General features: G+C 39.8%; 1 protein-coding gene across 1 annotated transcript; it reads right to left on the bottom strand.

Moving 5' to 3' along the window:
• Positions 1–19,398: 19,398 nt before the first annotated feature.
• LOC126691256 (probable disease resistance protein At1g61310) lies at positions 19,399–20,685 on the bottom strand. The gene has a single exon (XM_050386314.1). It carries the CDS (start codon positions 20,683–20,685, stop codon positions 19,399–19,401), a length of 1,287 nt encoding a protein of 428 aa, XP_050242271.1.
• Positions 20,686–21,717: the final 1,032 nt, after the last annotated feature.

Below are 21,717 nucleotides of genomic sequence, written 5' to 3'. Positions count from 1 at the left end.
CCACCCTCTTGGCCGCATTAATGAGGAAAAGACTCCTGAACAGTACCGCCTTGGCCTCTGCAACTCACAAAGGGTCTGATGAGGGCGTCTGATGGGACAGGTGCTCGAGTGGATGCTTGGATGATTAACAGGTGTAAGGCTGGGATGAAAAGAAGAGAAATATATAATGTAGTGGAGTCCCTCAAAGAAGGGGACGAGAGAACTGTATCAGAAACAAAAAAGAAATAAAATCAGACTTGAGAAAGATCCATTCTGGTGTTTTTTCCTATTTTCCTTTTGCAAACCATACTGCCCATGCATAAGACCGAACAAGTTCACTGAGGCCAAGTTCTTTGACCCATCCTCTACAAAGAATTATTGTGGGTTGCGCTTTGGGCCAGGGCCTAATCAACATGAGTTGGGCCAGGAAAATCGTGTAACCACAGTAATAGATTTTTTTTTTTTTTTTTTTCTTTTGAAGAGTGGTTTCTTTTCAAAATGTTTCTTCTCAATTATTTGTATAGTTTCTTCCATGAATTACTCCTTCCCGATCGAAGGAATTGTATTTTGCCAGTGATATAGTATGATTCGCCCTTGTAGTCGTAGGAGTAGTATAGGATGATTTGGACATCTTTTAGATTTAAGAGGATTTACAAATTTACAATTGACTATTTATTACAAAATTTTGAGGAGTTGGGTACTTGGGGATTAATAATTTCCCTAGCAAGCGGTGTGGCATGATAGTGTCCCTCTCATGTTGGTTTATTTTATTTGGTTCACTGTGAAAGCAAAGATTCTAACTTCTGATAATCTAAAGAAAATGGGCCTTACAAATTACAGTTTCAAATTGGTGTCTTACAAGTTCAAGGGGAGGATATAGACCTACCCTTTATGCATCGTGATCCGTGATGTAGCTAGAGAATATTAATCTCTAGTTGGACTTGTTCGAATGATAAATATAGTGCTATGATCCACTACTAAATATGGAATATTCACAGAGTGGACATGTTTCATTTGTCTCTAGTTTGGCAAGAATAAAAAAAAAACCACATTGACCTAAATGAATTAATGGAGAAATCTTGATATTAAATTTGGAAATGCCACTTTAAGGCCTTCATTTACTCCTCTCATTTTCTTACTTACTCAAAAAAACAAAGTGGAACTGCCCAATAGGAGATTTGGATCCAACGTATTATAACCCCATTTTGTTAGGACATATGTGATTCACTTGTTAGGAACATATGTCACTATTTTATTTAATTGGCTTATCCTTTGACAAAATGCACTTTACTTGTATTTGTGAAGATCTAAGATGTGTTTAATACTTCAAGAAACTGTGTTTCAAGATCAAGTGTTAAAGACATGCAAGTCTGTCCAAAATTCAAGCTGAAGAAGTATTGTTCATTAAAGCTCGACATCTGCTCGACAGCACCTCGACAGACAGCTATCTGTCGAGCATTATGAAAAACAGAATTCCAATTCTGTTTTGACTCTAATATGATTTTGTGTTTGTGCTTTCTTTTCTTCTAACCCTAGACATATAAAAAGATTATTTTAAGGGCCGTCAAAGTGTTCACAAGTTACACAAGCTTTAAGAATAGTTTGTTCAAGCAAATTGTGACCGGAGACAAAATTTCGCCCTTGTTCATCTCTTTTGAAGAAGTTGTTGTGTATGTGCACCTTAGGGTTTTGTGACCAAACATCTTCTTGATCTTCATCATGTGGATGAACTGAAGAACTTTGTAGCCAACAACCTTCTCTAGTTGGTGATTGAAGTCGCGTACTAGGATCCACGCAATTGGTTAGTCACATACTTAGGAGCCGTGCATCAAAAAGGGAAATTGTCACTACAAAACAAGTCTAATTGGGTATTGAGGCAAGGGTTCAACTGTAGATTGGTATAAAGTACTGAAATTCCTTTACTTGTAATCGCTTGTTGTGATAATAGTGGAATTTCGGGAGTGGTGACCTGAAAGTCACCCAATGGGGTTTTTGCCATTAGGTTTTCCCCATTCGTAAACAAATCACTGTGTTATTTATTTTCCGCTACATAATTAGTTTATTGGTGATTTGTTTGTGCTACCACACGTTTGCATGTTAATTTGATTAATTAATAAACTTAACTAATTAATCAATTAATTTATCACAAGGAGTTAATTCGTTTTTGGCCTATCACAGTTAATTTAGGAATTTTTAAAAAAAAGATATAAAAAAGAGAGTAAAAAGTTAGTAGAAGATTAACATTTGAAATTAGATTTGATTTTCCATTAAAAAAAAATGATTTAAGGGTTCAAATAAAGTTAGTGGTGATGTCGTGACTCGTGATGGCATTTAGCTGCATTCAGTGAACCTACATTATTCATTTCCCTAACAATAATGCAATATTGCTAAAAGATCAAAGGAAAATTCTATGACATTGAGAGTTCACTGCTTTTTTCACATTATGCATGTGTTTTTTTGTGGTGCTGTCATGCTGTGTAACTCAATAGTCAGTACTATCTCAAATGTTACTGGAGTAAAATGGAAAAGGAATCATTCGGGCTAGAGAGAAAAACAATAGGAAAATAAAGGTGGATTGGATTGTTTAGCACCTAATGAATACTGCTAACCAAAAAAAAAAAAAAAAAATTGTATTATTGTGAAATTTGTGGCTCAATGATATTTAATGGGTCTTTTTTACAAGGACGATTCAAATCCATCACTCACACTTGTTGTAACAATTCTTTTATATATATAAACTTCAAAATTTAGGGTGAAAAAATGCAATTTAATTACAAAAAGAAAAAAGCACACATACAATTCCTAAACAGTCCTTTAGTCATTGACAAATTGAGAATACTTAATCTTTAAGATTCTTATGGTTAGTCATTCATTCGAGTATTTGCAGTAAATATGGTAATATATATCTAAAAATGAAAAAGAAATGCCTCAAAGCTAAAGTTAAAGAGAAATTTCTTGATGAGTAGAAAAAGTATATCTCAAAAATTGATATTTTAATGAAATATAGTATAAAATAGATAATTAGGTGTTTTAAAATTTTAGTATGTAAAATATAAAAAGTAAATTCTTATACTAAACTAGACAGAAATTTTGAGAAGAGGGGGTTTGAACCTTGGATATCCTAGAAACACTAGGAAGCACCAATTAATTGAGCTACAAGACTCTTGGCAATTAATTTTTTAGTTTGTAGTATAGCCAAACATGTAATTTATGAATAAAAATCATTTGTACAAATTTTTGTGTTCAGAAAATAGTAATTGATAGAGAATAAAGTGAAATACAAAAGTAGTACATGATTTTTATCCGTAATTTTCTGATTCATCCCTTTTTCTAAAGGGTTTAACTCTTTCATATACCATTGTGCACTTATAGTATGATGGTCACTTCACAAGTACAAAGTTCTTGAGGTGGGGGGGGGGGGGCAAAAGTCAAGATTCAAGTCTTTAAAATGAAGCTTTACACACATATATAGTAAAAATTTTATTTTGTATATAAAAAAAATAAATAAATAAATAAACCTCTTTCCTAGATAGATAGGCTTCAAACCCTTTTGTAGTAGGAAATCTATTTAAACCTCAACTATTGCTTTACTAGATAAGGTTTTACTTAACCAAATCAAGCCAAGGCCCATTGTGGCTTTTGCAGTTATGGGCTCAAGTCTATTATCTAGAACTTATCCCTACTCAATGAATACAAATCCATTCTTGTGGCATAAGCTTTAATGGGCCTTTCCTTTTTGGGCCAACCCCCCCCTCTCGCGCTCTGTCGCTCTCTCTCTCTCTCTCTCGCTCGCTCTCTCTCTCTCTGTCTCTCTCTCTCTCTCTCTCTGTTTCTTTTGTTTCTGAATTTGAAAGGGTTCACGGAAGCACGTGAGAACCAGAACTCTAATGACGAGCACACATCTAAGAAGCATAGCCGAATCTAATTTCTACATCTAGTGGCCATTGTGAGAACTGGGGAGTCCACGATGGCAGAAGCATACACCAGGGTTGATACCTCAACAGATGACAAGAATCAAAGGGTGATGTCTCTTGCATTGTTTATGCATCTTATTCAGCTTTCTAGAGATTATGTCATCTATAAATACCTCGTACGAAGTAATGCTGCTATGTAGTAATTTGATGCTAAAAAGTAATATGCCTTTTCATTAGATCCATACGATAATTCTGTAATGAGAACTATCTATATCTTTGCTTTTGGTTTTGCCATGTGAAAGTAATATTGCTGAAGGGGTAAAAATGGGCATGACGGGCCTTCTATATGTTGTGCCTGACGGATCCTGACCCATGGGCCAATAATGGGTAAGCCCAGGGCACAACAGAGACCCTGATTTGAGATACTTGCTACACAGGCTTAAATCATCGGAGAATCCCAAAGGAAATAGGAATCCTAGCACAAGAAGAACTCCGAAAGATGCCCACATTAATGAAGACCTTCTCTACAAGGAAAAGTCCTGTCTATCACGTTTGGGATTATTCAAGGGGATTCCTATAAGGAAAAGACTTCTACACCAAGGAATAGAGGCCAACCTTCTCCTACTATAAAAGCTCAAATACCCTCACAAATCAAGGTACGCATAATTAACCCCTCTCTAATACTCTAGAGTTGAGAATAGTTCTAACTTGACCTTCGGAGGGTATTTGGCCGGCACCACACCGGTGCTCTCCGTTAGGTCACTTCTTTCTTCTTGCAGGTCGCTATTTCAAGTGTGCAAGGATCGTGTAGCTCACTGGTAAGTTTTACAGCATCATCAGTTGGCGTCGTCTATGGGAAACGTCAAGTTTAGCCAGACTATTGCTTCCCAGACATAAGAGTTGCATGGTACTCACTCGCTCGATGGCTACCACCAACAACGTTCAAGGAGACGAGCCGCCGCGATCCACTGCATTGGAGAGGTAGGTCCAAACTCTCATGGCAGCAGTGGAACGTCTCACAAAACAAAACCATGATCTGGAGGAACAGCTACGCCAAAGGGACGTAGGACACAACGTTCAAGAGGAAAACCAAGAAGGTACCAGTGCCAAACGAAGGGACCAAGAGAGGCCAGAGGGCAGTAACGCCCCAAGCAGACCAGAACGGCAAAACATGAGCCTCCCATCTCTCACGGATAAGGCCCCTCCACCTATTGTCGCAGAGGTGCAGGCGATGAAGGAACAGATGGAGGTCATGATGAATGCCCTCAAAGGACGAGTGTCCAATGATCTTGATGAACTAGTAAACAGAACCGACTCACCGTTCACCGTCTTTGTCAACTCCTTTCCCCGCCACAGAAATTTTGCATGCCCCAGATTGAAAGCTACGATGGGGTCAAGGACCCTCCCGATCACCTAGAGACTTTCAAGACCCTGATGCACCTTCAAGGAGTACCAGACGAGATTATGTGTAGGGCCTTTCCTACGACGCTGAAGGGACCTACAAGAATTTGGTTCTATAGATTAATGCCGAACTCCATTAATACTTTCAAGGAGTTAAGCGCCCAGTTCACTTCGCACTTTATTGGGGGACATAGGCACAAGAGATCTACTACGTGCTTAATGAGCATCAAGCAGCGAGAAGACGAGATGCTGCGGTCCTACATTACTCGTTTCAACAAGGAGGCACTTTCAATTGACGAAGCGGATGATAAGATACTCGTAGCAGCATTCACTAATGGGTTACGAAAGGGTAAGTTTTTGTTTTCTTTATACAAGAACGACCCAAAAACCATGTCGGGCGTGCTCTACAGAGCCACCAAGTACATGAACGCGGAAGATGCATTGCTGGCCCACGAGGAGAAGCCCAGAAAGAGGGAAAGGCAAGAGGACACACGACAGGATAGGGGGCGAAAGATGGCTAGAACCGAAGATCAACGAGATGAAAGGCACTCTAGACCCCCCACTGGGAAGTTCATGAGCTTCACCCCATTAACCACCCCGATAGATTAAGTCTTAATGCAGATCAAAGATGAAGGAGCACTGACGTTCCTTGGTAAGCTAAAGGGAGATCCCAACAAGAGGCCAAGGGACAAGTATTGCCGCTTCCACCGTGACCACGAGCACGACACAACCAACTACTACGATCTGAAACAGCAAATTGAGGCCCTTATTAGACAAGGGAAGCTACAGACGTTCATTAACAAGGAAAGAACCGATCCGCCCCAAGAGCAGGCCCTACGACGAGAGAACGAGCGCCCTAGACCACCTATAGGGGACATAAGAATGATTGTAGGGGGCATAACAGCTGCCGGATCTTCCAAAAATGCCCGCAAAACCTACCTTAGAATGGTCCATAACATCCAACTTATAGAATCCACACCTAAGATGCCATGAATAGATAACCCCATCATCGGATTTTCAGAAGATGATGCTCGGAGACTTCACCATCCGCATGACGACGCACTTGTGGTCAGCTTGCAAATAGGAGATTATAACATGCATCAAGTCTTTGTCGACAACGGCAGCTCAGTGGACATCCTATACTACCCGGCATTCCAACAAATGAGGATTGACAGGGAACGGTTAACCCCAACAAATGCCCCACTTATGGGATTCGAAGGAACGAAGGTGTTCCCCTTGGGCACAATCACAATATTTGTAACGACAGGTGACTATCCTCAGCAGATCACTAAGGAGATAACGTTTCTCGTAGTCGACTACTCATCCGCCTACAATGCCATTCTCGGACGGCCCACTCTCAATTCTTGGAAGGCGGTGACTTCAACATACCACTTGATGATTAAATTCCCGACGAATTACAGGGTAGGAGAACTACGGGGAAATCAAGTGGCAGCGCGGGAATGCTATATTGCCATGTTAGAGATGGAGGATTAACAGCAAACGATGTGCATCAAAGAACAACAAGCACTAGCAGAGCCAGTGGAGGAACTGGAAGAGCTGAACCTTGATAACTCACGGCCGGAACGAACGACTAGAATTGGCACACTAACTAGTTGGCCGGTACGCCAAGCGCTCACAACTTTCCTCAGAGATAACCAAGACGTGTTCACCTGGAGTCACGAAGACATGCCAGGAATTGACCCCTCAGTCATAGTTCACGAGTTAAATGTATCGCCCTTATTCCCTCTAATCCGGCAAAAGAAATGAGTGTTCACCCAGGAGTGGGACAAGGCCATAACGGAGGAAGTACGAAAATTACTAGAAGCAGATTTCATCCGAGAAGTATACTACCCCGACTGGTTGGCAAACGTCGTCATGGTTAAAAAGGCCAACGGAAACTGGAGGATGTGCGTAGATTTCACGGACCTCAACAAGGCTTGCCCTAAAGACAGCTACCCGCTCTCACGGATAGATACCTTGGTAGATTCAACTGCAAGACACCAGCTCCTAAGTTTCATAGACACTTTCTCGGGCTACAACTAGATCAAGATGGACGAATCTGATCAAGAGAAGACCTCCTTTGTTACAAGCCAGGGACTATTCTGCTACAAGGTGATGCCTTTCGGACTCAAAAATGCTGGGGCAACATACCAAAGGTTAATGAACTAAATGTTTGCGCACCAGATTGGCAAGAACGTACAAGTCTATGTTGATGACATGTTGGTAAAGAGTCTACGTGAAGATGATCACCTAGACGACCTCAGGGAGACCTTTGACACACTCCGATCGTTCAACATGAAGTTGAATCCAAACAAGTGCACGTTCGGAGTGATGGCGGAGAAATTCTTGGGCTTCATGGTGTCCCAAAGAGGTATAGAGGTCAACCCGGAGAAGATACGGGCCATAATGGAGTTGAAACCACCAAGGATAGTTAAAGAGGTCCAGAGTTTGAATGGAAAAATCGTGGCCCTGAACAGGTTCGTCTCGAGAGCGACGGATAGATGCCTGCCTTTCTTCCGCACTCTAAGAAAATCATTTAAGTGGACGGACGAATGCCAGACGGCATTTGACAACTTAAAGGCATATCTTTCCTCTCCACCATTGCTCAATCCATCCAAGCCAGGAGAAGAGTTTTACCTGTATTTAGCCGTTTCACACGCCACTGTAAGCACAGCTTTGGTAAGAAAGGAAGATGGATCGCAGAGACCAGTCTACTTTACGAGTCGAGCGCTCCAAAGGGCAGAAGGGAGGTACCTTTAGATGGAGAAGTTGGCTTTTGCGTTGATAATCGCAGCGCGAAAACTCAAACCGTACTTCCAAACACATACCATCATCGTCTTGACGGACAAGCCCTTGAGAAAAGCTATAAGTAGTCCAAAGGCAGCAGGAAGAATGGCTTTTTGGGCAATGGAGCTCAACGAGTTTAACATACAGTACCGTTCGAGAACGGCTGTGAAAGAGCAGGTAGTGGCTGACTTTATCGTCGAATTCACTCTTGGAGACGGCCAGGGGGTAGAGGAGAAAAGACAGTGGAGTATTTATACAGACGGATCTTCAAATAGACGAGCCAGAGGAGCCGGTGTGGTAATCCAAACACCGGAGGGAGATAAGATCTGTTGTATGATCTAACTAGATTTCCCCACAACCAACAACAAGGCAGAATATGAAGCCTTGGTGGCAAGGCTAGACCTCGTAAAAGCTGCAGGTGCGGAAAACATAGTCGTACATTGCGACTCAAGTCAAATTAATGGCGGCTACGAATGTAAGAATGAAAGGATGAAGAGGTATCTAGAAGAAGTGAAGTACTGAATCGGCGACCTCGAAGTCAAATTTGTTCAAATCCCAAGGGAAGAAAACGAATGTACCGACCATCTAGCAAAAGCTGCCTCAGTAGAATTTATGCTTGTCCCCGAACAGGTATTATCCTTTGTTCAAGTCTCTTCACTTATTGATGACGGAACGAATATGAAGGTAGTAGACGCTGAACGGAATTGGACTACGCCATTGATATCATATCTGAGAACCGGCGTGTTACCAAACGGGAAGGACGCCGCTAGAAAGCTGAAGGTCTAGGCATCACGATTTACGCTGATAAAAGATGTCTTATACAAAATAGGGTTCTCTCAACCATACCTGAGGTGTCTAGGCTATGAGGAAGCAAATTACGTAATGAGAGAAATCCATTAGGGCATCTGCGGAAACCAATCAGAAGCACAGTCGTTAGTACACAAGATGATCCGAACAGGATACTATTGGCCCACAATGTTGAAGGACACGCAAGCTTATATCAAGTCCTGCGACAAGTGTCAGAGATTCAGCAATTTCATCAGGCAACCATCCAAAGAGCTGACCCCCATGACAGCACCTTGGTCGTTCGCTCAATGGGGGTTAGATATCATGGGCCCATTCCTGACAGCGATCAGGCAGTTAAAGTTTTTGGTAGTTGGCATAGACTATTTCACTAAGTGGGTAGAAGCAGAGGCCTTAGCAACTATCACGGAGAAGAACATCCAAAGTTTTGTCTGGAGAAATATCATATGCAGGTACGGGATATCCAGAGTGCTAGTCTCTGACAATGGTAGGCAATTCGACAACGGTGCATTCAAAGACTTCTGCTCGGAGCTAGGGATCAAGAATCAATACTCATCGCCCGCACACCCACAGGCTAATGGGCAAGTTGAAGTCACGAACCGATCCTTGCTCAAGATAATCAAGACCCAGCTCGAGGGGGCAAAGGGTATCTGGCCAGACGAACTACCAAACGTTTTGTGGGCATGCCGAACTACAGCAAGAACACCCACTAGAAAAACGCTATTTCGACTAGCATACGGAAGTGAAGCTATCATTCCCGCAGAAGTGGGACTCACAAGCTACTGGGTGGAGAACTACGACAAGGATAAGAACGAAGAGGCCATGCACCTTCAGCTCGACCTAGTGGACGAAGTCAGAGCGACAGTAGAGTAAAGGTTGGCACGTTATCAAAATCTCATGGCGAAACACTACAACTCCAAAGTAAGGCATAAAGAATTTCAGGTCGGTGATCTTGTACTACGGAAGGTAATGGGCGCCACTAGAGATCCTTCGCAAGGAAAGCTTGGCCCCAACAGAGAATGACCTTACAGGATCGCTTCATGGCAGAGGAAGAGCACCTACCACCTCGAGACGTTGGACGGACAAAAGTTGCAGCACCCATGGAACACGGAGCATCTACGAAAATACTACCCGTAAAGATAATATGAAGAACAGCGACAATCCCTAATTTCCCAGTTTATTTAATTTTAGCTACAATTACTAGTTTTTCTTTGACAATTTTTGCTACAATACTTTGTGCCTTTTTAAGCCCAAGGGGGCAGGTACTTTTTCCTACAAACGTATTTTTATTTCAAAGAGGAATATTCAGACACAACCATGTTTTTCTACTTGAATTCTTACAAAAGTTCATAAGAGAACTAGAGAAAACAACGTCCAAAAAGTGGATGAATCACCCATAGGGTGAAAACTACTATCAAGTCCATAAAGTGGACAGATCACCCATAGGGTGAATTCTATTATCAAGTCCACAAAGTGGACGGATCACTCATAGGGTGGACTCAATATCAAGTCCACAAAGTGGATGGACCACCCATAGGGTGAATTTATTACCAAGTCCACAAAGAGGATGGATCACCGTTATGGTGAATTTATTATCAAGTCCATAAAATGGACGGATCACCCATAGGGTGGATTCTATTATCAAGTCCACAAAGTGGATGGATCATCCATAGGGTGAATTCATTATCAAGTCCATAAAATGGACGGATCACCCATAGGGTGGACTCAATATCAAGTCCACAAAGTGGACGGATCACCGTTATGGTGAATTTATTATCAAGTTCATAAAATGGATGAATCACCCATAGGGTGGATTCTATTATCAAGTCCACAAAGTGGACGGATCACCCATAGGGTGAATTCATCATCAAGTCCATAAAATGGACGGATCACCCATAGGGTGGATTCAATATCAAGTCCACAAAGTGGACGGACCACCCATAGGATGAATTTATTATCAAGCCCACAAAATGGACGGACCATCCATAGGGTGGAAACTATTATCAAGTCCACAAGATGGACGGATCACACGTAGGGTGAATTTATAATCATGCACACGAAGTAGACGGACCATCTATAGGGTGGAAAATATTATTAAAGTCCACTAACCGGACGTATCATCCCAAAAGGATAAAGTTTCTAAAAGTCCATAAATATGGACGGTTGCACAAAAGTCCACAAGATGGACGGATCATCCTAGACGGGCAATATTCAAAGTCCATAAAAATGGATAGATAACAAATAAAGCACCAGTTGGACAGATCATCCCAGACGGATGAAACTTTCAAGTAAATAAAATGGATGGATAACAACAAGTTCTATAAGTTCACATAAATGACAAATACAAGCCCACCAACTGCACGGATCATCCCAAAAGGTGAAAATTCCTAAGTCCACAAGGAAGGATGGGATAAACTACCTAGTATTTGAAGAGGACGGTTCGTCCACAAACTAAAATTATGTACAAGTCCATAAAGATGGCCGGTTCTCCATATAATGGACAACTGAAGAGGACAGAGATTTATACATCTCGTACAAATAATAAAGATAGATAAAGCAGGCATAAAGTTGTGAAATAAAGCAACATTGACGGATAAAACCCTCAAAGTGCAATTGTTCAATACACAAAATTAATGGCGGATTGTTCTCAAATAAAAATAAATAAATAAATAAATAAAACTATCTACTCTTTAGGGTCGGCATCTTGAACATTCTTTGCCTGAGCTGACTCTCCGTCGCCTTGAGCTGCTTCCTCAGCAAAAAGGTCATCTGTGTTCTCTGAGGCGATGGGCATAGCAAACGTCTGGGCTTGATCGTCAACATTTACCATGGACACATCCAAGGCAGGGTAGGCTTTCTTAACTTAATGGAGCACGTCATCAAAACCTTGCAGAAATTAGTCTCCCAGCTCAACCAATAAGGCGTCGGAGTCACGATATTCTCGGACCGCTACCTCCTTAGCTTGACGGAGCTTTTCCTTCAGTTCTTGGATCTCCTTATCTTTAACCTCCAAGGCTTTCCTCGCCTCATCCGTCTTTTGCTCAAGCTCCTTCCTCACCTGCTCTGAAAGGTCAAACTTCTTCTCCATAGTGGACTTCCACTTGTTAAGTTGACCCAGCTCATCCTCCGTCTACTCTGCCTTTGCTCGCACACATTACAAAGCCATCTCACAGTTAAGGCACCGATCCATTAGGCCCTTCATCATAATCAGGGACTGAAACAAAAAATTTAGAAGGGTTAGACAAGAACTAAGTGGAGTGGACGGACGTAAGTCGACGAACAAGGATTACCTATGCAATAGCAAAAAGACCCGTCTCCCCCATTGCCTCCGTCGAGTGATTACTTAAATCCTCATAGTCCTCCGACGTGATGACAGATGAAAGTTTCTCCAGGGCATATTTGGAGTCATCACGGAGGAGAAAAGGTGGCTTCTCTTGGCTAGTGGGCAGGGCCTTCATTAAGCCCTTGCCTGACCCATGCTTTACTGGGGTGACGGTCTTCACACCCTCAGCCATCAACCCTACGACAGGTTCCAGAGGGACTTTTTGTTGTATAAGGGGACGGTCCCCTTTGGACGGTTGCTGCTTCCTTTTAATGGATGGAACCGTCCCCTTAGGAGCCACATCGCCGAACTCCTTTCTTTTTGCAACCTGTGTTTTGATCAACGCCCTCCTCTTAGCATCGTCCATATATGTAAAAAAGGACGGATGAAGTTATTAACTAAAAGTTAAAGCCATTTATGCAAAATAAAGGTTGACGGACTTACGTCTATGAATTTTGGCATTATATCTGACGGCTACCGGCATGGGTTCAGGACCGTCACAATACCAATGGATGGTATCTAGATTTACTAACTTCGCTCAAGTCCTTTCCTTTAGCTTAGTCTTTGAAAAAATCTTCTCAAGAAAACTAAACTCCTCAATACTAACTTGTGGATGCCGTCTAACTGCAGAAGAAATGGACGGTTAAAAGAGATGGAGAAATTATAACTGAACGAATATAAAAAGAATCTACAAATTAGGACGGATGCATACTGGATGGATTTAATACTCCCCAAGTTGTGTCGACGGGCATATATTCCGTCTCCCCTGGACGACCCATCCACTCGTCACCCTCTAAGAAGAAGTAATGACTCTTCCAGTCTCTATTTGAGTCGGGTGTTTTAAATATGACCTTCAACAACGAACTCCTACTAGCAAAACTATACATTCCCCTTAACCTGTCAATTTCATCTGGACGGTAGCAATGAAGGAATTCACGCACCGTCAGCCTCCTAGCGCCGTCTGTCATAGCACCATAAAGAATCTCCATTGTTATGAAGACCCTCCAGGCATTCGGGGATATCTGGGTGACGAACAGACCCAAATACTTTAGAAGCTCTCTATGCAGGGTACTTAGCGGAAACCTAAGTCCCGCCTTCAGCATCTGTTCGTACACTCTGACACCTTCTACCCCCCTGTAATAACATTTCTCTGATACATAGGGTAGACGGATTGGAATGTAATCTTGAATTTGAAAATTAGCCCTAAATGTGTTGAAGTGTTTCTCCTTGATGACGGATGTGAATTTATGCACCGTCCACTCTAGTAGCATGATGAACTCCCTAAGTCCATCAGCACCAATGACTGATCTCAATGGTTGATCCTCGCCGTCATTAGAAATATCTTCTGGTTCAGCCATCTCCATATCCTCATTTGTTGAGGACGAGGAAGAGGCAGACGGAATCCTCTCTTCGCCTAGACTCTCTTGGTCTTTATGACCGGACGGGTATACTTCCTCGTAATCCGTCCCATCACAAACGACTAACTAATTACTTAACGCACTAGACATTGCCTACACATGACGACAAAACCTGAGACTGATGGTTCTAGAAGTGATGAAGGGTGTGTAAAAAAGGTCTAGGAAAATAAAATGTATAATTGCAGGACTTATGAAAAGAAAATACTCACCAAGTCTGTGAATAAGTGAAGGACAATGGTTGTATCAATGACGGGTACAGCAATTGAACGGATCGCTGTCTAACAAGGTTGACAATGGCGCTCTGACAATATGATTTGGTTGAAAAGTGGAGAAATGAAAGAGGAGAAGTGTGATATATATATATATATATGAAGTGCACAGAAGACGAAGCGACGCTTCAATCCAGGAAAAAATCCAATCATAAAGTGACACGTGTCATGCCTTATAAATGCTTGACAACCTGTCAAGGCTGGTCGTAGTTCGCATCGTCCTCTTTAAGAACCGTCAACCCCAAGAATATTGAACCGACAACCCCAAGAACATTGAACCGTCAACCCCCAAGAATATTGAACTGTAACCCCATTGGTCCGTCCTTTCAAGCATGACGGACCATAGGGTGAAGGGGGCAACTAAAGGGGTAAAAATGGGCATGACGGGCCTTCTATATGTTGTGCCTTCTATATGTTGTGCCTGACGGATCCTGGCCCATGGGCCGATAATGGGTAAGCCCAGGGCACAGCAGAGACCCTGATTTGAGATACTTGCTACACACGCTTAAATCATCGTAGAATCCCAAAGGAATAGGAATCCTAGCACAAGAAGAACTCCAGAAGATGCGCACGTTAATGAAGACCTTCTCTACAAGGAAAAGTCTTGTCCATCACGTTTGGGATTATTCAAGGGGATTTCTATAAGGAAAAGACTTCTACACCAAGGAATGGAGGCCAACCTTCTCCTACTATAAAAGCCCCAATACCCTCACAAATCGAGATGCGCATAATTAACCCATCTCTAGCACTCTAGTGTTGAGAATAGTTCTAACTTGACCTTCGGAGGGTATTTGGCCGGCACCACACCGGTGCCCTCCGTTAGGTCACTTCTTTCTTCTTGCAGGTCACTATTTCAAGTGTACGAGGATCGTGTAGCTCACTGGTGATTTTTACGGCATCATCATTTGCATTTAAGAACTTTCTGTTTCATTGGAAAGCTTGGCTGCTCTTTACCATTGACTTTAAGTTTGTGCTTTCCTTGTCTTTGTGCAGCATGAAAGGGTTCAATTGACTGCTGTTGTGGCTTCTGATTCCAGTGATAAATCAAAAGAGAAATCAGGGATCAAAAGGTAATATGATTTAAACAACGTATATTCAGATAATTTCAGATCAATATGGTTTAAATAAAATCAAAATTTCATGGACGTTACACCAGCTTACTCAAAATCGTGAAGCTGCCAGAAAAAGCTGATTAAGGAAAAAAGTAGGCCCTTCTGTGTCTTTAGTTCTTTTCTCCTCATGAACATTGTTGTCATTGTTATTTTGCTGTGCTTTCAATATATAATTGCTACATATGCTGGAATGCAAGCTGTTCCATCTTATAATAGTTTGTGGATAAGATGCAACAACTTGAGAGTAGCCGCCTAAAGCTAAATCAACTAGAACAAGAGCTCTGGTGAGCCCGCCAGCAGGTTTGACAATGTTATCCTCAATTAAGTGCAGTACTCCTTTTATCCTTTTTGCCTTTTCAATGTGAGGGCTTAGGACATTGTTATTATGTTTCTGTTAATCCTTTTTCTTCTAGGGCATATTTATCTCAAGCTCAGGAGCTTAATCCCATTTAATGAGTGGAAATGGTATTTAAACTTCTTTTACTTTTGATTCTTTAATGATTGTTTGCCTGGATTTGTAAAATTGTTCACAGAATTAATATCTCTAAAATCTTTAGAATCATATTTCTTAGTATCTTGTGTTAAGGTCCTTAATAATGTAACCACATGGTTGTAGCTTAAATATGCAAGTTACTGAGGTTATGATCAAATTATTTTAAATTCATAGTTGCGTGGCATGATAAGCCGCAGGCAAGCTCGACATACAATTTGATATGGACACCTTAAGGGGGTTTTAATCATGCCAAGGTGTTTCTGTAGCTCATTCAGGTTTCTTTACTAAACTACATGAGTTGAACTCTAACCTGCATTGCAGCTTTACTTTTTTTTTTAAAAAAAAAATTCTCAAAACTGGCTGCTGGCTTGCCTATTTAAAATCAACTTGACATGTAGATTCACTTATATATTGTTTGACCTAAATGGGGTACGCTCCAAATGCCTAAAGTTGAAAAACTAATTATGTCACATGGAAATTTTCTTAACATGTATCTCAATGTCATTGTGTGTCTTTTGATGCAAGGAGCACCAAAATTAATTCAGAATTTATTATTTCTGATTTTATTTTTGAATTTTGAACCACTATTTTATTTTTTGAATTTGGCCTTTATTGTGATTTTGTTTTTTAGTATGTCATGGGTGAATGCCCCTAGATTACCTGGCAACTAGTTTTGCTAGGCAGGGTCAGTTGGCCGTAGGTTTTACAAAAAATTCCCTACATTATTAATTTTTTTTAATTGTGGCATGATTAGAATTTAGCCTTGTTAAAATTGTGGCTTTTGTAATCAAGAAAACAAAAGCTTGAACTCACAAGGCCACCTGTTCTGATAATATGACATACTACCACTTGTCCCAAAAGTTTAAACTATTAAGCAATGATGAATTTAGTTATTTAACCATTTTTCTAACACATGTATGGCATTAGTAGGGGAAGATGCACCACACAGACATGCATATTTAATGAAGGATGTCTGTATAAAATGAACCCCCCCCCCCCCCCTCTTTTGCCCCACCATTTTTTGTTTTTCCTTGATTCCTACATTGGAGTTTATGTACATGAATGTAAGGACTATATTATCTTCTTTCTTACATTTTGAGTAATGGAAGTTTTGGTTTTCTTAACAGTAAAGGAAGTTCTGATTAGCCGTTTTGATTTCTACATTGTGCTTTCTTTTTCATCACCATTTTTGGAACAGATGTATTTTACATGTTGTGACAAAAAAAAGAAGATGCTATAAACAGAGTGGATGAACAAATAGAAAAGCAATAAAATGTTGATGTCTATTTATCTTATCACTCTGTTGATCGACTTAAGGTTATGACCATGCTCCATTGGCACAGGTGCATAAATCTAGAAATTTCATTGTGTTGTTTTCTCATTATTAAAAAAAAAAAAAAAAAAAAAAAGGTGGCGGAGATTGTTATTTGTGAGATATGTACCTCTTTATTCACAGATGAGCTTTCTTGGAATTTCTTGGTGGTGCTTTGGTTTGACGCAATCATTGGACTATCATTCTTGCCACGTGGTACGCACTCAAGGCATGGCTCTTGGTCTTGGGGTTTTGAATCCAATTCCCAGCTAATTTTCTACAGCTTCCCAAATGTTTTGAATTTCGGACACTCATACAAATCTATCTTCTCGATGGATGACCATTCAAAAGAATAAGGTTCAATATAGAAACTCATAAGATTTGGCAGAGAACGTAAATCGAAGGAAGTAAGTTTTGGGAACAAGATGATATCCTCTACCTCTTCTTCTCCATCTCTTTGAACAATGTTTTCAATCATGTCACACCACCCTATTTCAATGCTTTGAAGTTCCACAAGTAGTTTTGCAACAGTAGGTGGGAATAAATATCTCAGTTTATGACAATCAAGTATATTAATTGATGTTAGGTTTTGAAAGCCTTGAATTTCTTGTGGAACATTCTTCCACACGTACCTCAAATTAGATAAATAACTTACTCTTAAAGTTTTCAATTCAGCAAGTACTACGATTCTCTGATGGTCATTGTTGTCCTTCTGTCCTTCAAGATCAAATACCACTTCTAGTCTTTCATTTGAACCCTCCAATGAAAGTTCTTTTAAATTAGGTTGCCACAAAATGGTCTTGGATGAAAAGAATTTATGAGAGATGGGTGTTGAGTCAGGAAAGGATCCAGTAGTTTGCTGAATGTTTGTCATCTTGTCACTTCCAAAAGTGTCTATCCTTCTAACCTGATGAATCCATTAACTTATTATTGTTGTACCATCAACAATTTTCAACTATTTATGTAAGAAGCATCAAATCCAGGCAAACCTTTTGAACATTAAAAAATTGATAAATCAATTGTAAAAGCATAAAACAATGAGCATTTGAAAGGAAGGATTTATAAAATTAATATTTTAAAGAGCGAGGGTAAGAATTTTACCTCCTGATTCAAATAGATGGTTGGACAAGCTTAACAGGAACCACACCTGTACAAAAGCCAATGAGTCTTGGTAGAGGGCCTAGCTCTATAAACGTTAATTGTGGAAGCATGGTCTTATCAATTAGTGCCTTCTCATCTTCTCCTTGTGAAAAATTTCTTCCATGTCATCACATCTATATATATATATATATATATAACCGTTGGAGTTGAACCAAACCTTTTGCTATGGACAATGAAAAGACATTTTTCAAACATTTGCAATAGCTGAGCGTAATTGATCTTAGTTTGTCAAAACAAGCAAGCTAAGAGTGTGTACCACTAAAGGATCTCTGTGGGATTTGGCTATGATATATCTCTTTTAAATTAGGCAATTTCTCGAGATCCAATGACTCCAAGATAGGGAAGGCGACACGAGGAGTCTGATATGATGTGGCATCAATTAAGTATTCTACATCTTCATTGTTTGAAATGCTTAGAACCTCCAAGCGTGGAAAACCCTCTCTGTCTAACTTGAAGAGAATGTTTTTGAAATCTTTTATTTCTCTCAACAATATAATTTTAGATTTCTGTAACAGTAGACGAGGTATCCGACTCTCCGCAATATCACTTGCAACAAATCCATGAAGTGCCAAACTGTTTTTAAATATATACTAAGTTCTATTCCAGAAAGTAGAATCGGTGGTAAAACTCCAATGCATAAATGGATCCTTACATGCATATATCTGAAATTTTATCATTTGATTTTTGAAGTGCAAATCTTTTGGCAATAACTTGATGTTTAGAATATGAAGACGTAAAACCATCAAAGAATTGGAGAATGACCTTAGTTCAACAAGGCTTGCATTGGCTCCCTCTCTATTGCCTTTCGTTGGTTCCCAATGCACAAAGTCATTTCCCATGTACAACTCTTCTAGTCTAGATAAACTTGATAGTAGACCAGGTGGAATGTGTCGAAGAGCAGAGCATTGTGACAGATCTAACAACTTTAAATGACTCAAATTTCCTATTTCTCCTAGCAACTCCTTGATTTCAAAACCAAGAAAGCTAAGCATTTCTAGTTTCCCAAGTGCTCCAATTGCTGACACATCTTTTATCTCACAATACTCCAGAAGCAATGTCTGAAGGTTCTGAAGGACCTGTATGGATTGTGGTAGTGATGGAAAAAGACATACCTTGCATAGCCAAAACCTTTAATCCCATCATCCCTTTAAATAGATTGGTTGGGAGCTTTTGTCTAGTAGCATCTTTGCCACATGGTAGTTGAAGAAGCTCAAGTTTTAGACACTCCAAGCCATCAGGATGATTTTTCAATTCTCGAGATACAATCAAAATCGCAGCAGAATGTTCATATGTATCTTTCTCTGTCCATTCTTCCCAACAAACATGTTCATTAGCAATTGATATGGCAACACCCCCTACAACATCATGCATTTTCACACATTCTTCTTCATCGCTATCCAACAAAAGAGATGATCTTCTAAGATTATCAATCATTGCATGGACTATTTCTTGCTTCTGCCACCTTATCAATCTTTGCAAACAACATTTGTCCCACTCCAAATCTGACTAAATATTCAATGGGAATATCATAATCTTCTAGAAATAAACAGCAAAGCAAAAAGCATGACTTGGTTTCATCACTTGCTAGAAAATTGTAACTGAGCTCTATGCTAGAATAGACAGTTGAATCCAAACCTGAATTATTTTTTGAGATAGACTTTCTAAGCTGTTGAAGTGCAGCAACCCACTCATTCTTTCTCTTGTTTTCTAGAGCTCTTCCAACAGTAACTATAGCAATGGGTATGCCTTTACATTCCTTCGCAACCTTTTCTGCTATTGGATGTAGATTGGGAGTATCTATACAATTACCTGCCATCTCTTTGAAAATGCTCCATGCTTCTTCTTCAGTTAAGGCTTCAATTCTAACAATCTTATGAGATTTCATTTGATTGCAGACTTCTTCACTTCTTGATGTTAACAAGATTTTGCAACTATTGAGTTCAACTTTATAAGGAATTCCTACGTCCTTTAGATTAAGTTCTTCCAAAACATTATCTAGTATTACAAGGACATTCTCAAAGTTAATTTCCCAACGTCGCATCATTGCAATTTGATCTTCAATCTTGCTCAAGTCTTTTTTACGGGACACTACTACCATCACAACTTCATCAAATAAGTTATCATCTTTGGCTCTTTTTGCTACCTCTTTTGCCATTGTTGTCTTTCCAATCCCCTCAATCCCGCAAATGGCAATCATGTTGATCTTGTCATCCCTTAAAGCAGTCAAAACTTCTTTCATAACTGGGATTCTTGATTCAAAAACCTTAAAACCTTCCTTGGATGAAGTTGCTATTCTCGGTGGTGGAGGAGGATAGGACACTTTATCAAATTGTCCATCCCTTAAAAGCCCATCAATTTCCAAAGTCTTCTTCTTAGCTTTCCTACTCAAGAAATAACGTGACTTCAAATTGGGACACCATCCATCCAAGCACATCGCATTCACCTTGACATCTTCTTCAAGGAATCTCTGCAGACCTTCACTAATGTTGTCTACCTTTTCTACCCAGCTCTCAACCTCAGGTGCAATTACCTTTCCGTTCTGTTTTGCTACATCAATTTCTATTTGCACCCCAGCTCTCTTGTCACCCAGCTTCTGAAATTGATCTTTGAGATTCTTGATATTGCTATTGTAGCAACTTAGATAGCAAAAATGTTTTCTGATTGGCACCACCAAGTGTCCTCCAATGTCAACGATAAGTGAAATAATCTTCATTTCTTGGCTTTATTCTTTTGGATTCTCTGTAAGACAATACGGAGTTTTACATTTTAACTTTCATTTATATTTGCGTGATCAATTTTCTATTCTTTTAGAATCAAGAGTTCTAAACATGAGAAAAAAACATATATTCCAATTGCTTCAGAAGTGCTCAAATGAGGCTTGCGAGTTCTTCCATTTATTCCAATTGCTGGTTGAGAAGCTCCCACAACTAGAGTTAATACAATGGGTATGGTGTCTTGGGCAATATGGAACGCAAGGAATAAATTCTACTTTGAAAGAATCCAGCAGCATCCAAAAATCATCTTAGATGGGGCTATTGGTTTTTTAGAAGAGTAGCAGAGACTCTGTGCTTTACAAAATAGAAACTAGCTCTCATCGAGTTGGTAGATTTGTTTTGTTTTTCTGTCTCTGGTGATGTTTTAGTCGTTGTTTTGTTTTGTTGTTATTGTCCAGCCTGTTGGATTTATTTCCTGCTCTCTGGGGTGTGTTGTTCCCAGTGGTACTTTTGTTATACGTACTTTTCTTCAATAAAATATTTATCTTTTATCTCAAAAATGAAAGAAAAGAAAAAGCATATACTACTATATAATCTACTCAATCCCTTACCCACTATTAAGGGCTAGTTTGGATTGAATGAGAAGGGAGGGGAGTAAATTTATATAATTCCCATAAAATCTCGGGTGATTTCAAATTAAATCCTAATTTTTTTTAATTTTCAATCAAAATCATATAATTTTTAAATCATTTCAATTAGTGTCTCACTTTGTTACTAACTTACTATTAATTTAAAAAAAACAAAAAAAACAAAAATTTGCACAAATTGTAACTAAACCTATCAAAACACAAAAATCGTCCAATATGAAATTATAATACCTTTGATATATTATAGACAAGGCAAGAATTAGGTACAATACTAAGGTGTTGTTCTTGTTAGAGATATATATTAGACATATTAGCCCAATGTAATAGGCCCAAGCCCATTCCTGCTTGTACTAGTAGTCTAGGGTTTAGTCGCCTATATATACT

This window comes from Quercus robur, chromosome 7 (genome assembly GCF_932294415.1).
Source record: "Quercus robur chromosome 7, dhQueRobu3.1, whole genome shotgun sequence".
NCBI classification, from domain to species: Eukaryota; Viridiplantae; Streptophyta; class Magnoliopsida; order Fagales; family Fagaceae; genus Quercus; species Quercus robur.
This window is presented reverse-complemented; position numbering and strand designations above follow the sequence as displayed.

What these genes read in the sequence shown, in the direction of transcription:
- LOC126691256 (XM_050386314.1), bottom strand. Translation starts at nt 20,685, where the DNA reads ATGAAGATTATTTCACTTATCGTTGACATTGGAGGACACTTGGTGGTG.